The sequence below is a fragment of the Vipera berus genome (genome assembly GCF_964194415.1).
Source record: "Vipera berus genome assembly, chromosome: 2".
Taxonomy (NCBI): Eukaryota; Metazoa; Chordata; class Lepidosauria; order Squamata; family Viperidae; genus Vipera; species Vipera berus.
In genome coordinates this window covers 35,586,623-35,603,765 of record NC_138203.1, presented here as the reverse complement: position 1 = coordinate 35,603,765, position 17,143 = coordinate 35,586,623, and the positions used below count along the sequence as shown (strand labels likewise).

General features: G+C 36.5%; 1 protein-coding gene across 3 annotated transcripts; it reads left to right on the top strand.

Moving 5' to 3' along the window:
- Positions 1–81: 81 nt before the first annotated feature.
- On the top strand, positions 82–11,962 carry MARVELD2 (MARVEL domain containing 2). Of its 3 annotated transcripts, none has more exons than XM_081316571.1 (7): positions 82–151; positions 1,254–2,401; positions 3,652–3,684; positions 4,247–4,383; positions 5,159–5,330; positions 6,787–6,837; positions 10,236–11,962. In XM_081316571.1, the coding sequence occupies exons 2-7, from the start codon at positions 1,283–1,285 to the stop codon at positions 10,344–10,346; spliced, it is 1,623 nt and encodes a 540-aa protein (XP_081172697.1). In that variant the 5' UTR covers positions 82–151; positions 1,254–1,282; the 3' UTR covers positions 10,347–11,962. The 3 variants fall into 3 exon arrangements, with proteins under 3 accessions (XP_081172697.1, XP_081172696.1, XP_081172698.1); XM_081316570.1 differs by lacking the exon at positions 82–151 and adding an exon at positions 197–427; XM_081316572.1 differs by lacking the exon at positions 82–151 and adding an exon at positions 294–432 and having other exon boundaries at positions 1,276–2,401.
- The last annotated feature ends 5,181 nt before the right edge of the window (positions 11,963–17,143 follow it).

Genomic DNA, 17,143 nt, shown 5'->3' with positions numbered 1-17,143 from the left:
CTTCGCGCATGACCAGATGGGCGGAACGATTCTTTTGCGGCTGAGACGCCCCCGAAAGTAACGCCTCCGGGAAGGAGACGGAAGCGGGATTGTTCTTCTGGCCGTTGTGACTCCTAGCAGGATATTTCTGCCCGCCCTTTTGTCTGGAAGAGTGAGTTGGGGATTTTATTGTCGGACGGGCGGCTGGGTGGAGAGTCCGGTCCCAGCCTCAGAGCTGGCGGGGTCGCGGCAGAAAGGCGCCGCTTTCTATCCCAGTCGGGGCTTTGGATGAGGGCGGAGCGGGTGCAAGTTATGGTAGCGGGAATACGTGCAAGTTGCGCGATTTGTAGGGACCAAAGGACGGGAAAATGAGAAGCAGTGCGGAATTGGGTGGGAATTCGTGTTTCGCAGATGCTTCTGGTGAAATCCGGTGGATATTTCCTTGGAAGTAAGGTCCGCTTAATTTAATGGGATACATTCAGAGGAGGTAAGCGGGTCTTTAGATTGCGGATTTAAATGTGTACTTTAATGCCGGAAGCTAGTAGCTATGTGTGGGATATCTCTCTCTTTCCCCCTTCCTTTTCTCTGGGCAGCACAAAGCTTGCTCAACAACCTGTGGATAAGGGCAGGGTTTCTCAAATCATTTTTGCTTATTTACCTCTCTAAACCCCCCAGAGTTGCTAGTTGATCCGGTCGTTAGCTGGGGGGAAAAGTGTTCAGTTTGGTTTTCTATCTTAATCTAAACTGTCTGTACCATATAAAAAGGGTGATTCTTTAGAAATATGGCATGATTTCTGGGAGGGTGATATCTAGCCCACATTGAAAATCACTGGACTAGGGAATATCCCAGAAAGATATGAGGTATTAGTGCTAACTGAAATTGTTTTATTTGCTATCTAAATTATGACCATTGTGTTGGTTTTTTCTGTGTACTATTTTGGATACTCTCAAACTATCCAGGCATCACAGTGTAGCAGTCTGGACTTTGAACTTGCACATGAGGCAAGTTTAATGTTTTTTACTTATGCATTGCCATCTTTACTGTTGTGGTTTCACAGACTCTGAAGAGGTTCAAGGCATTAAATTATTATAAACCCAGTGTCAAATTTAAAGCAATCCAAGTGACATGGCAGTTCTGAACTGCCTTACTATGGAAGAGGATTTATAGCTCAAATGATTGTATGTTAGATTTTTTTTTCCTGGCTCTGAGTGCAGAAATTTAGTTGGATTTCCTTTTTTAAGGCTTCACTTGAACTATTTGCCCTAATTTTCAGGTATTTTTCTGAAACGGGAGAGGTCACAAATGTCTTCAAGGAATACATCACTGGAGCACAAAAGTGCACAGCACAGTCGTTCTGTCCATTATGATAAAGTATATGTGGATTCTCCTTCACCAGAAGATGCCGATGGGATATTAAATTCAGAACCTTTGCCACCACCTCTTCCATTACAGCCACCATTTGGACCTGAATTTTATCCAAGTGACAATGAAGACTCAACTGAAATCCCTGATCTCAAACCAGTGAGAAAATTCATTCCTGATTCATGGAAAAACTTCTTCAGAGGAAAACGAGGTGATCCAGAATGGAATAAGCCAGTATCTGCCATTTCAGATGGAATTCAATGCTCTCCACCATCATCTCCAACACTTACCCCAGTGAAAGCAGATCATATTTCAACACCAAGCTCTTATCAAGATCCATATGGAGGATCAGGAGGGACTTACACTTCACAAAAAGAAGCTGAAGGTATTCTCCCCCTGGATCCATATGGCTCTCTGGGAAGGCACACTCAGGCTTTGACATACAGTGAGAAAGTAGAAGCTTTTAACCTCAGATATTCCTACATGAAATCTTGGGCAGGATTGCTTAGAATTTTGGCTGTTGTTGAACTGCTCTTAGGTGCAGCTGTATTTGCTTGTGTCACGGCTTACATTCACAAAGACAATGAGTGGTACAACATGTATGGCTTTTCACAACCATATGGCTATGGTGCAAGCAGCATGTATGGTGGTTATTATTACAGTGGACCCAAAACTCCTTTTGTTCTTGTTGTAGCAGCACTTGTTTGGATAGTGACTATCATAATTCTAGTACTTGGAATGTCAATGTATTACAAAACTATTCTTCTGGATTCCCACTGGTGGCCTTTAACGGAATTTGGAATCAACGTGGCTTTGTTTATTTTATATATGTCAGCCGCTATTGTCTATGTAAATGACGCAAACAGAGGAGGACTTTGCTCCAATAATTTATTTAACACACCAATGAATGCTGCTTTTTGTCGTATAGAAGGGGGACAGACAGCAGGAATTATTTTTTTGTTTTTAACAATGATTATATATCTCATCGGTGCAATAGTTTGCCTAAAATTATGGAGACATGAAACTGCGCGCAGACACAGAGAGTTCATGGAAGAGCAGGTAAGTTTCAAGTACAGCCACCAAGCTGTGCTTCTAGGTATGTTTCTAAATGAACGATGGAGTATATTCAGTGATGGGATTCAAATATGTGAACAACCAGTTCTCTGTGTGGATGCTGCTTTCAGAAGTCCATTCTGGACCTGGGCAACAAAAAATTAGCTACCGGTTCTGTCAAAGTGGTACAAACTGGCTGAATCCCACCACTGAGTATATTGCTTCCATAAAGGTTCTTTCCTTCATTTTCTTTCTCTTAAAATTCAGGAAAATTGTATCAAACGAAGGCAGCTAGGGAGAAATAGAGCTTTTGGAAAGTTAAAGAACATTTTCAATCACTGCAGATCCCCAAAGAAGTTTCAGTAAAGGGGTAAAAACCTATTTTTTGTAATGCTTGGATTTAGGAAAAGGCAGAAAAGATTTCCTCTGTAATTGCTCCTTCCCATAACAGTCCTTCAAATTTTAGGGTAATCTGCAAAATAAAATATATTTAATCTTTGCATTGATAAAAGAAAGCAAAATATAATAAGTATCTTCAGAACCAAGTAGATAATTACCGTAACTTGATTTTACTAGTAAATTTGCCACTGTTGCTTTATATATGCGGTCTTAACCAAAAGTTGTAGTTGAAACCAAGCTTTAAAATAGAGCTATAAATATAAGCCATGTGTATTGATTATACTATGTGAGTCTTCATGTAGTGTCTCACAATTTTTTTTAATTGCTCTCTAGTTTTAGCAAGTGATATCCACAAGTTTGCTATCAAAAGATTTTCAACTATTTTAATTTCCGTGTACAAGCATTTAATTATGTCAAGTTTCTTATTTCCTATGTAGGTAAAACTTTGTGGAAATCACTCCTTATTCTATCAGTCATTCAATACAGCAGCACTGGATAATAAAAATAAAAAATAGAAAGTTTGCAGTTAAAACAAAATATGCATTAAAACAACAATAAAACCACTCAGGATTGCCTTGAACCTCTAGATGGGTAGCAAATAAATTTAATAATAAAATAGGAAGAAAACAGTTAACAATTCAAAAGTCTGCCTAAATAAAAATATTTTTCTGTTGGCAGACCAAAATACTATGTTTTTGGAAGAGTATTTGCTTTTATACCAATTCTCTGCACAGATTAAAAAAAGACAAATATACCACTACAATATATATTATGTCAACACAGAGTGAAATGAATTTGCATAATAGCATTATCAGCAGTTATAGTCTGAATACTGTTATTTCTGTTTCTTTTATTAGATGAAGTCACAATCATTTGCCCCAAAAAGAAAGGTAAGAATCAGAACGACATATGTTCTGTTTACTTTGTAGTTACTGAATTTGAATTGCCTCACAAAAGTGTCTGCTTCAAAAAGACATGAACAAATATTAAATCTTACAAAAAATAATCTGTTTTAGTGAAAATTCACAAATGTTGATTTGGTGTTCTAGTATCAATACCACCTCATTTCCCTCCCTGATGTTGAACTTTTACAGAAGTAGCTTGTAGTTATTGCCACTTACAAAACCCAGTGGAAAGGCATGAAAGATTTGCTCTTTTTATGAGTTCCAAGAGGCAACGTGAAATTTTTCAAAAGTATAATTTGCTTCCCAAGCCCTCCAAATGAGGTGATTTGGGCTAGGACAGTGGGTAGTACCTTAAGCCTCTGTAACAACGTTCTGTACAAGATGCCAGTGGTAATATTTTGTCTGTAAAACTTATTGTCCAAATGAATTTAGTATCTAACACAGTTGTTTATTTCAACAAACTAGCATTAGAGGTTAGAATTGTACTTTTAGTTATTTAATACAAACTTGAGCAAAAATAAAACTTTTAAAAATTCTTTTTACATAGTATGAAGATCATGAAAATGACACATCCAAGGTAGCAGTAAAGACACTGAAGGGTGCAGAAATGAAGCCTGAAGTACTTAATGGCTATATACCAGCAGGACATATTCCTAAACCAATAGTGATGCCAGATTACTTAGCGTAAGTATATGTATTTTTAGCATGCAAAAGAGCATTTAAGATCATTATGTTAAACCCTAAACCACAATTTACAAACAACACTGAGTTGATTCCTATAATAAACTAAAAATAAGACACATTATAAGATTTTAAAATGCAATATATAAACCCAACAATGTAGTTTACTAAGCTGTCAGATTTAAAAATGCAATATATAAACCCAATAATGTCGTTTATTAAGCTGTAACGGTTAGTCTGTTATTCACTATTTACTTTTATTTGCCACCTTTATTTTTACAAATAACTCAAAAGTAGCAACACATGTTCCTTCTCCTATTTTTCCACAACAACAACCCTGTGAGGTGAGTTGGGCTGAGAGTGAGTGACTGGTCCAAGGTCACCCAGCTGATTTTCATGGCTGAGGCAGGAGTAGAAGTCCACGAGTCATAAAAGAGCCAAGGTTGCCTACCCCTGGTTTAACCAATGGTCACTTTGTCAAGTCATACTTTAATCATGTGATGTGTAAACTCATTAACTTAATGGAATGTTTAAAATACCTGATCCAGCCCAGTCCACCAAATGATTTTCAGATAAGTATTGTCCTGATTTTTGCAATCCAAATATTGTATGCCAAGGGAAACAATGATTCTAGTCCTTATTGATAAAAATTTTAATAATCTGTATATGTTAACATTTTAAATGTTACACATTTTAAAGTTAAATTTTCAGTGTTCTAATACATTTACAGTTTACTGAATTGTTGACATACCACTGATTGGAAGCTTATTGCTTATAGAAAATACCCAGCAATTCAGACAAATGAGGAAAGAGACCGTTATAAAGCTGTATTTAATGATCAGTTTTCTGAATATAAAGAGCTGTCTTCTGAAGTTCAGGCAGTTTTGAAGAAGTTTGATGAGTTAGATGCACTTATGAGGAAGCTTCCTCAGCATCCTGGAAACACTCTTGTAAGTATGGATTTAAAATTTATATTTAGTAGTAGATATCGAAAGATAAGATAAGATCAGTAGTCTAATCATGATAATCCCTTCATTTTTGGAAGTCATTACATATTTTATATTTCTTACTAAGTTACATTCCAAGAAGGTCTTGGTTACTGTTACATAACTTTACACTGTTATCTAACAGTGAAATGATTGTAACTAGTAATCACTGTATGCCTGGTCTACTTTCTTGATGTTTGTGATGCATATGCATCTGTCAGAGACAACAGCTTCTAACAGAACTCAGTGGTTTCTAACAGAACTCAGTGGTTATGCAATTCTTAACAAAATTGCAAAGCAAGTGATCTCTTTATGGTGATATTCAAACTTTACCATGAACAAGTTAAATGTTAGACTATGTTGTGATTCAGCGGCAGCCTGTGGTACCGGCAGCTGAGTCTGATGATTCTGAAGAGGAGGAGGAGGGGTTTGGAGAGCCTTTGGTGTCAAAGGGAGGCTCTGATGCACTGCAGGACTCTCAGCCTGGCCCCTCCTGTCATGTTCCTCATCAGACTCAGCTGTGTGAGCACAAGGTATTGGACGTAGATGATTCACAGCTGGATGTAATCAGGGACGTTACGAGGAGGAGGCAATCCAGCAGAGCAGAACAAAGAAAGGCAATGAGGCAACTCGGTGAGAGGAGGAGAAGGCAATGAGAAGCCACGTCTTGGGACTGCTGATAAAAGGGGAAGGTGTGGGAGGTGATGGTTGCTGAAGGCAACAGTTTAAAGATCTGCTAGAGTCCTGGTCTGTTATTCCTGTTTAACTCTTGTTTGAACTTTTGATTTCTTTGTAAATAAATTTGGTTGGGTTTTTTCCAGCCTGTTGACTATAAAAAGGGGTTGTCCCTGACATTCAAACAGGGCCGGTCGTAGGCTGGAACAGAACAGACTAGAACACATGTGGCATTGAGAGTTATTACTGTACTCATCTTCAAGTGCTACCTTGTTTAACAACTTGTCATGAATACGACGGTAATTTTTTAAAAAAATCATTTTCCAACCAGTGTGAGCACTTACAAATAAATCATGCACGCTGGAATAAGAGTAAAGGCCGGTGTGATTGTTATGAAAGAACATTAATTAAACAAGACAGCAGCAACCAATAATCTTCACAGTCTCTAATGACCATTTTACTTCCAATTTAAGGAACAAATTGTAGTCTCTAAACGATGAAAGGTTATATTGCTTTTTCTGGGGATCTATTATTCTTTTTTGTTGGTTATAAAGTTTTTGATTGTTTATAATGTGTACTGCTCATAGTCATTATGGTGTCAGGAGGTAGCAATATTAAAAAGTTGAGAAATAGTTAAACACTAATAGAACAAAACATAGTGCAAAATAGAAAATAAAGTTATATAAAACATAAGTTTTAAAAGTAAATGAAACATGTATTCATATTTTACATTTTTTCTTATTAGGAACATGATAGAATCGCCAATATTCTCCAACAGTATAAAAAGAAAAAGAATGTGAGTATTGTCTTATTTATGTCAATGACTTTGTCCAGAGCAATAATAACACACCAGGGATGCCCTGGACCTATGAGCTTTTAGGATTTACACCAGTTTGCTGATATTAAAAGAGCCATTATTGCAAAGAAATGACAAGTATAAGATTAAAGCTCAGTGTGTGTGTATGTGAGTGTGTACACAGATGCATGGATATATACACCCCACATGCGAATCTTTCTATCAAATGTGCATCCTACATGCTAAGAACAACTTGTTTCTCATCAGGAAGAACAGTTGCTCTCTACATTGTTATTGCAACAGATTAATCTATTCTCAGTCCCTTTGTTTCTTTTTTTAAATAATATTTTATTAGTTTTCTAATTTTACAATTAAACATTTAAAAAGCAATGTGGTGACTAGGTAAACAATAATTCAATAACATAAATTTTTAGCACAAATCTCTAATTACAACCTAAGCTATTTCCTTTCTTTTTCCCTTAATATTTAGTATCTCATATTAGGCTGATATAGTTCTTATTATTATCAACTAAGTAATAACCATCTTTGTTACATTTATCAATAATTTTTAGCTTATACATATCTTAATTGTGTTTGCATTCAACCTTTATATACAATCAATGTCCTGTTATTCTTTCAGCCTTACTCTGGCTTTCTTCCTTTGCCAACTGACCTTCTACGTCAGTACATTTGAATCCTCAAACAGTTCTCCCTCTATTATATGTATTATTTGGAATAAGAAAGACCATTTGGTTACAGGTTGTTTTTGGAAGAACTAGCCCATTTGTATTCATTTAATCACCTCCCTGTTACTCCAATTTCTCACAATTCTCCTGATAGGTTTATCTTCCATTCAATCTGTTCTTCCTTTTCCTCAAATTTCTTATGATTTATGTAAAGTCTTTTCCATTCTAAATGTTGTCACTCCCTTTTCTGATTTTTCCGTTGGCTGGATCTGTTGATCAATTGGGTCCTCTGTCTTAGTATTTAGTTGTTCCACTTCTCCTGTTACTTTCTGCATTGTTAGTTCTTTGGTTGAAGTCAAGATCTGGGTTTCTATATCTAAGCTGGCATCTTGTTCGTTTATGTTGCATCTTATTTTGTTACAAGGTGAAAGAATGGTTTCATGTATTGATTTCAACATAGAAAGGATTTTTTCCTGATCTTCATCCATATTCTCTTGATAATGTGTTAAGTTGAAGACTTTAAAATCAAACATTGAAAATAGTTTTTTGTTTTTTATAACTAGGTATGGGACATCTATTTCATGTGTTGTAGGTAGTCTTTAGAGTGGCAATTGTTTGCCAAGTACGAATTTATAGTCCAAAGTATTCCATCATCTCCTGTAATAACAGATGCTTCTCATGTAAAGAAATAGGAGAGCAATTCCCCACATATAACTCTGAAAATCAGTAAAGGTTTACCATAGTTCAGACAGGCCAGATATGCCGCCCTAAAGTTCCTTCTTTACAACTGAGTTTTTCACAGGTGGTATCTGTCAAGGTCAAAAGAGATTTTTCTAGAGTCTGGGCCTCAAGCCAAGTCTCTTTTAGTCAACAACAAATTTTAATACCATACTTTGCCACAAGATGTCTCTGATGCCGTTTAAAACTTTTTAAGTCGAAGGTTTTTATAATAGTTTTTCAAGGTTGATTTCTTTTTAGATAAAAACCAACATCTCCAGTAAAAATAGGAAAACTTTTAGCCCCCAAATTTCAAAAGTATATGCATCCTATTAGATTAAAGTTGTTCTTATAATTGCTCTGTTTTCTCTGGGTAGTCAGTCGTCGCTGTTCTTAGTGGGTAGGGTAGAAATTCCCTTCCCTCTCTCCTCACAGGGGAAAAAATACTGCATTTTTTGCATGAAAAGATATTTAATGTCTTAAAGAGAAGATCAGATCTCACCCAGTTTCATCTGCGTTGCCTTAAAGGTGGTTGGTAGTAATTTTGACTTTGGCTGTCAGCAGCTTAGTGACGAGCCATATTGCTATGGCTGGTCTTTCCCCTGTCAGTTTGGAGGGCTGCCCCGGGTCAAGCAGAAAGGCTGCTGCCCTCCCGTGATCAAGCGGGGATCCCCTCCTTGCTCTTCGCCCCTACAGGGCAACTTTCAACCCTTTCCAGGGTCCCCCAGCAGGGTGAATTCGGACACGGAAAATGGAGCTCGCCTTCCTGCGTCTGCAGGCGCTGCAATGCCAAACCGGAAGTCTCAGTCCCTTTGCTTCTGATCTTACCTGATCTAATCTGCATGTTATCCTAGTTTGGTGTAAAATCATAACTAGAATGAAATCGTTCCCAAATTAAATTATTGACATCTTCAAAGAAATTTGGAAAAAATGCTTCTCTGTAATTTTGTTGTTCATACTGTACCAGATGGACTCATTGTCCTACTCAATATAAAATGGCTTTTACAAATTCCTGTGTTCAATTTGCACTGAAATTAATGGAATGATTAGTCTTTTATCACTTTTTATCACTAATAAATGAGGGGTATGGAGACAGTATTTCAGCATCAGATATAACTTCTCCAGTTGTCCAGTAATGGCTTGACTGCTCCACCATGCCTGAAGTGTTTTGTATCAAGCCAAATCACAGTATATTTTAAGAATTTTTTATAGTGGCTGTCAGGATTTCATATTTGAGCCAAGGATTGAGCTTTCTTATATATCACATATTCTCCCAATAAGATAGGGATTTAATATGCATAAAATTATATAATAATTTTCATACTTTGTGTATGAAATGAACATCAGAAGGTAAGAAAGAACTATTAAGGATAAATTGCTAAAACAAATTATCCTTCAGAACAAAGTTTTCCTTAGGTTTTATTTTTCTTTCATCTTTTTTTCAGGATATAGAAATATTAATTTCATCAGTTAAATGTATTGCTTACAACATTCCAAATGCAGGTAGTCCTCAACTTACAGCCATTCGCTTAGTGACTGTTCGAAATTACAGTGACACTGGAAAAAAATGACATTTCCTTTTTTTTCACACTTATGACTGTTGTAACATCTCTATGGTCATGTGATCAAAATTGGAATGCTTGGCAACTGGTTCATGTGTAGCATGTCCTGGAGTCATGCAATCACTTTTTGAGAATTTCCAACAGGCAAAGAGATTTGGGAAGCCAGATCCATTTAACAACTATGTTACTAACCTAACAACTGCAGTGATTTACTGAACAATTGTGGCAAGAAAGGGCATAACATGGGGCACAATTCACTTAATAACTGTCTCATTTAGCAACATAACTTTTGGGCTCAATTGTGGTTGTAAGTTGAGAACTATCTATGCAAATAAAAGACATAAGAAAATGAAGTTCATATATTTTATGACTTACCCAGCTAACAAAGTGATAAACGTTTCAAAATTTACCTACTGAATCATTTGTATTTCAGGATCCCACATTTCAGGAAAAGAAAGAACGATGTGAATATCTAAAGAACAAACTTTCTCACATAAAACAAAGAATTCAGGAATATGACAAAATTATGAATTGGAATACTTAGAATGACTTTAATTTTACCAAGATTTTTTTTACCATTTTAAAATATTTATTACCATTATTTTATATTTTTCTTTAAAATTAGTAACAAAAATCTACTATGTATATTGTGAACTAAGGAAAAGTTTTATCTATTGTAAGATGGAAAACTGTCTAACAATATAGTTAAACCATGTGCACTGTTGATGATCCTATTCTAAAATAGCATAAAATTAGTATCTTTTTTGTTTTAAATTCAAAATATTTGTATTTCTGTCATTGAGATATTTTCCTAAATATGAATAAGCTGTAAACAGGTATCACTGCCTTAATTCCATGTTATATGAAATGCAGTCTTTCAGAGATCCGTGTATATTAAAAATTGCTTTATGTGCTAGGGTGCCTCTTAACTATTTATGTATAATGACTTACTTGGAGGGACAGGGAACCAGATTACTACAATCATCTTGTTCGGCAATTTCCTTTGAATAGCCATACATTTTAAAATTAAATAATTTTGTAAGTTTAATATTTGTAAATCTTGACATTCTAAGCAAAATTTGGAGTTGTATTTTTGTGACCTGCATGTATTATGCAACAAATAGCTATATGAGATTCCATCTGACAGGGCTGTGGCATTTGAAAATATCTCAGTTATGCAAAGTACAACCTTTTCGTTGGAAAGATAGTTACCTTCATGATTTTCTCACTGGGTCATTTGGATGTGGAAACAGAAGTCCTGGGATGAATAGCGTCCTTTTAAAATTGATTCTGATGCAGAAAGGGAACTAAATCTGTTCCCTTTTAGGTAACTCTTTAGATAACTGTCATTTTATTTGAGAATCTATGCCAACTTTGTTTCATAGGTAATGAATGAATTTTGAATGTACCATGCAATTTTTCTCAGAAAGTTATTAGCTCTGTATAAGAAAATATCATTAGGAAAGTGTTAAAAGAGAATGTAAATACTATCTAAGGAAAGCAACATTCAACTAAAATATTTTCAGACTGATACTGAATTCTACTTTTCTGCTGAAAGACAGTCTTGTCATGTATATATCACTGAATTGTCAACTAATCTCACCTCTTAAATCCAGATAATAGCTGACTTTTTCTAAACAACAACTTAAAATGTTGATTAGAATGACAGGTGCAGAAAAAATTATTCAGGGCATTAAACAGCACAGTTTTTAAAAATAAAACTCAGAAAATTGAAATCCCACAAATTTATCTTTTTATAAGTGAAGTGGGATGGAGCAGATCTTGTTAGTAAGTTCATATATTTTTCTACATTTCTATATTGTATCCTTTCACATTTTTTACAGAAGAATCTTAGCACATTGTAGTGAATTTCTACTCTAGATGTAACTTCAAAATAATCTTTTGGCATATAATTTTTATTAAAACTGTTAAACAAGAAGGTAAAAACTAACAAACATAGGGTAAGGAGGAAAAAAATAAAGGAAAAAATTCAAGGAAAAAGTTAAAGGAAAATAGAAAAGGAAAAAGATGATTTTCAAATAACGCACTGGAATGCAAGTCATTTTCCTTTGGTTTCTTGATAGTATTAAGTCATAACCTTCTGAAATACTGAACTGTATATTTTCATAAAATAATGAGTAAAACATATACTAGACAATCCATGACTACTTGTGTTGTCCTTTCAGACATATTTACTCCTGTACCCTCACACATCCTCCCTGATCCATGTCATGCCCCCTTCGCACATCTATCTGCAACCTCCCTGACCTGTACAGTGCCTCTCTCCTTTGTGTACCCTCCCCAATGCGTATGACACCTTTTATGCACCCAACTGACACGACATGTCTCATGCCCCCACACCCTTCCTGACCTGCGATGCGTTGCGCGACATCACATGACATTGCGAGTTTGACATGTCTGCTTTAGCACATTGTGTAAACGCAGTTGCTGAATATTTTCACATGAAATCTTATTCTGGTTATGCAGTTGAAAGTGACAGCAGCTCCAATTTAGGTAACGTACTTAAGAATAGTTACAGAATGTTGTTAATGCTTCAGAACAATTGTAAAATATTTCCTGTTTAGTGGATCAGAATGACTTTAGTTAGTATGTAGTGTGATTTGTCACTATCTTCACCTGGCTTTTCGATTTATCAGGCCTGGACTGAAGGGGTTTTAGCTTTTTAAATATTGTTTTAATTGTTGGGCTTAATTAATTTAATTTAATTTAATTTTATATTATCTTTTATATTGTATTTTATGCTGCCCTGTAAACCGCCCTGAGTCCTTCGGGAATAGGGCGGTATAGAAATCTAATTAAATAAATAAATAAATAAATTATTTTCTACTCCATATAAGTAGGTGAATTTAGTCAACACGGCAGGTATGTGTAGTGCGTTGCCAAATACGGGCAATCATAAATGGTAATTGCATTGTGCAAAGGTTTATTATGCATTCAGCTTCTTTTGCAAATGGATTCTACTACAATGCGTTCAAAATTCAAAAGCTGCAAGTGTTCTGAAGTGATTATATTCTAACCATCACCGCTAAATTATTAATCAAACCTCCATACATTTGAGGTTTGTATCCTGAGGCAGCAAGCAGCTTTGTTTTATATTCTGTCATTTGCCAAATGTTAATCTTTGTGTTAGCAACTCATTTAAATGCTTGACATCTGTTTTTTCAAGATAATTGGTTCAGAGAAAGATACTTAGGACAGTATTCCACAGAAAGGCAGCGTAATGTGAAGTAAAAGGAAAAGACTGAAATAGAAGGGCACCACCTGAAACTATAATATCTGGGATGTATCAATCTCTTTAATTCAATATTTTTAATAAGTGAATCACAGAATAGATGGAGCATTTTAGTTGCTAAATATACATTGTATTTGCACAGATATTTCAGTAAAAATATATGATATACATTATAGTTTATTAAAAGTCTCTCAGTGTTGCCCAGGAAGTAACAGTGTTATTTGCAAGTAACCAGAATATTTCATATGAAAATATTCAGTGATTGCATTCACATAATATGCAAAGATATAATATGGTTTATTTTGTATCGAGCTTACCATGCCTGAATTAGTCCAGTCATTATGTATTTATATATTACTACAAATATGGTATAATGTTATTCAGCAATTCTGTAGAAACTCTTCTTTCAAGATATAGTGTCCCAATTTAGTATTGATTAATAACCAGTGGATTTGTTGACTCTTGATTGCCAGGTAGGAAATTAACAAAACAAAAAAGAATAGCAAAATACCTGCATACATTATCCAGTTATATTGCTATAACATTCAGAAGCGTGCTGACGGGAATTCTGGGAGTTGAAGTTCACATAGCTTAAAGTTGCCAAGTTTGAAAAGCACTGTACTAAACCAAACTGGCTCATTTTCTCAGATGTCAATATCCTCCAGAAAATAATCTAATTACTACCAAAGTATTGGATCTTTATCTCATTGGGTAGAAACATTATGTAATTAGACCTAATAATGGTTGTAATATTGTTGTCATTGTTTATCATGGTTGTATGTATGCTGCAGTGTAAGAAGTATCTCTGAAATCCAGAAACGTGCTACCCTGAGCTCAGAGAATAGATCTGCTGCTATGTGGTTCACCTGACTTTGCCATAGATTGTGCCTGCCTTGTGGGCAAAGCAGGCAATTACCGGTAGTACTAATTGGGCTGTGCAAGGCTTTGCGTTCAATGCCAAACTTATTTGCCACTTCTGGGCCAAAAACAACGCTCACTAAATTATATTGAACATGCTACAATACTTAGGTCCATATTATTTGAGAGAACAGAATTTTTGATATGCACTTCTGTGCTTACTGAGAATTGCATTTGTAACAACTGGTGAACAAGCCTTCTCTGTTGCCATCCATGCTGTTTGGAATGGAGAATCTGTGTATTTACTAGTTTTGTCCTCTGCTATAATTCCTAATGATTCCTGGTGGTTTAGGACCTGAAGGACTTAAGATCTTTATTAGCTTTTTTAAAACCTTCAAAACACATATTTTTATACAGACTTTCAGCTGCAAATTTGAACAGTTGATTATTAAGTTCACCTGTGTTAGCTACTTGTTATTTGTCATTTTACCTTTTCCATTGTAAATGGCTGAGACTATTCAACAGTTGGCAGGCAGTATAACAAGTTACATAAGTATAAATAAATAAGATGCTTTGAAGTAAATGGAAGTTTGAATGAAGCATCTTCTCAGAACTTTTAATAGAAGCTACCTTTTTTCCTGGGACCACACAGTTACCCTCATACATTTTGAAGTGCCTTTTTTGGAATATAAAAATGCCATGCAGCCCTTTTCCTACTACAAAGCTAGAACAATGTTAAAAGATTCCAAGGGTATATATTCCAACATTTGAAAAGATCCTTAAAAGAATAATTCTGAATCCATGGCCCAGGCCGATGTTGAATACTGGAAGACACGGGTGTCAAACTCACCGCATCACGTGACATGTCATGATGTATTGTGACTTTTTGCATTGCCAGAGCTGGGTGAGTGTGGCCTCCGCATGATGCAACCGGCTCCATGGGCCAGTAGTTTGATACTCCTGCAAGGAGTCACTGATCTGGCCCCAAAATCATTGATTTAAAATATTTATATAGCTGCCCATCATGTATCATAATATTGGGCAGTTTACAAAGAATAAAAATAACATTTTTGGTTTCCAGCTAATATGTTACTCTAACATGTTAGCAGGAAGAGCCAGGTCTTCAAGCCAAGGCTTTCCAGAAGGTTGGAAAGGTAGAGAGTTGCCAGATTTCAGAGAGAAGGTATTCCAAAGGGCACGGGCTGCTAGTGAGAAGGCACACTGCCTACATTTAAGGGAAGGGACCTGGGTGCACCCATCCTATTGGACTTGGTACAGTGGGCGGATACCTTCTGGGAGAGGGGTTTCACAAACAACCTGCTCCTGTGACACTGAGGGCTTTAAAAGTGATAATCAGAATCTTGAATTACACCTAAAAAAACTAGAAACTTGTACAGCCACTGTGTAATATGGACAAACCATGAGTTGTCCAAAACTGTGTGCATTGCTGCACTCTGGACCAGTTGCAATTTCCACATGGTCTTCAAGGACAGCCCTGTGTAAAACATGTTACAGTAGTTCAGTCAAGAAATAGGCAACTGGTTGAAAGTTTGTGTATCATAGTTGAGTCCAAGGATGGCCTCTAAAGATCTTGGCATTCTTGTCAAAAATATCATCATCATCATCATAATTATTCTCCTTACTTTCTCATGTAATTTGATCTTTTCCAGGATTTGGACTTTTGCAGCTAGTATCAAAGGCAATCACATTCCATGGTGCCCACAAGTAGCTCTTTGTTAGCCTTTGGTTTATTTTATAGTCAGCAAAAGCCTTTTGAATGGCATACATTTTTGAGGGACTACCTCTCTATATTTACATTTACCCTTCCCATCAGGTTTAACAGGAGAGGTCAACAGATTCTGTCTATGAAGAAGTGTCACCTGACAAAACCTAGGAAGACAGCTTTTTTTCCCATGGGATCCACATTTTGGAAAATCAGTTCCTTGGAGCTTAGATTGGTCCTGACCCTATTGGCATTCATGAAGGTGCTGAAAAGACAGCTTTGCTCTTGCTCTGAGGGTCAGTAATGGTAGATAGCTTTTACAATGGCTGTATTGAATGTGATCTATTGATTGGATTTGGGGTGTGTGTGTGTGTGTTTTAATGTGATATTTATTGCATATCTTGTTTGTTTTTATTGTTTTTATTTATTTGTTTTGATTTCAGTGCTATTTTTATTGCTGGGCTCCACCCAGAGTCACTGAATGATGTTGGTTGGCTATACAAATTCAATAAATAAATAAATAAATAAACCCCTGAAAGTACTGAATGATGGCACAACAACCCTGAAATTGTTTACTTTCATTTATATTTAAATTTACACATGATTTCTCTTCAACCATTTATTAAATATTTCTCTTCAGTCACACTAAACAGTCACAGTTTGGTAACATTATTTGGTGTGTCTGTCTAGGGGCCACTTCCAACATTTCTCCAGGCTACTTGATGTGCACCTCTGCTTTACAGCAGCGTTTCTCTTGTTGAGTGGGGACTTTGAGAGTTAAAGTCCGCACATCTTTACACTTTTAAGGTTGAGAAACACACAGTGTACCTCCTATCTTATAACTCTGAGATGGGGGATGTCTCCCTGAAGATGAAAATTATTTTTCAATAAAACCGTTTTTATGTGGAGGGTATATTTGCACACTGTAACTCCAGTGCTAATTACAAAGAAGTAAGGAAGATATGAACCCATCTGAAACTTTCGATCACCCAAAAGGATACATAGCACCATCTTTTCCGAAGCAGCTTTTCCCAGAGCGCTTCTTCTTTCTTTGATTCCGCCTGCCCGGAAGCCAGGCAGGGAAATAAATTGCTTCTCCTTGGAAGGGTTTCCTATCTTAGAGGACTACGGTAAGAGGAAAGCGCTGGACAAGCCTTAGTCTAATTATTTATTCTTCGTGGTGCTAGTCCTTGTGGTTGAAACTGTCAGATGACAGCGAAAGAATCCCTGGAAACAAATCCTCCTTGCGTTAAAGGAACTCTCCCGCCCTGAAGGATTCATCCAACCAACCTACGGGTTGCCCGCGGGCGAGTTTCAGGTGTTTGGGTCACACGGAGACAAAGACACTTCTCATCTCGGCCTCTTGGGTGCCTCCGAGCCCCGCCCCCGAATCGGCCTGGAAAAAAGCGCTCGGCCAATGGAGCCGAGCGGGGCGAAGGCGCTTCTTCCCCTCCCTTTGCTCAGGTAGGTAGGTATTGCGCATGCCCTCTCCTGGCTTGGGTGTGGC

Coding starts and splice junctions, on each gene's coding strand:
- MARVELD2 (XM_081316570.1), top strand. CDS start 391: ATGCTTCTGGTGAAATCCGGTGGATATTTCCTTGGAA. Junction 2,402..3,651: donor GAGAGTTCATGGAAGAGCAG/GTAAGTTTCAAG, acceptor TTCTTTTATTAG/ATGAAGTCACAATCATTTGC. Junction 5,331..6,786: donor AGCATCCTGGAAACACTCTT/GTAAGTATGGAT, acceptor TTTTCTTATTAG/GAACATGATAGAATCGCCAA.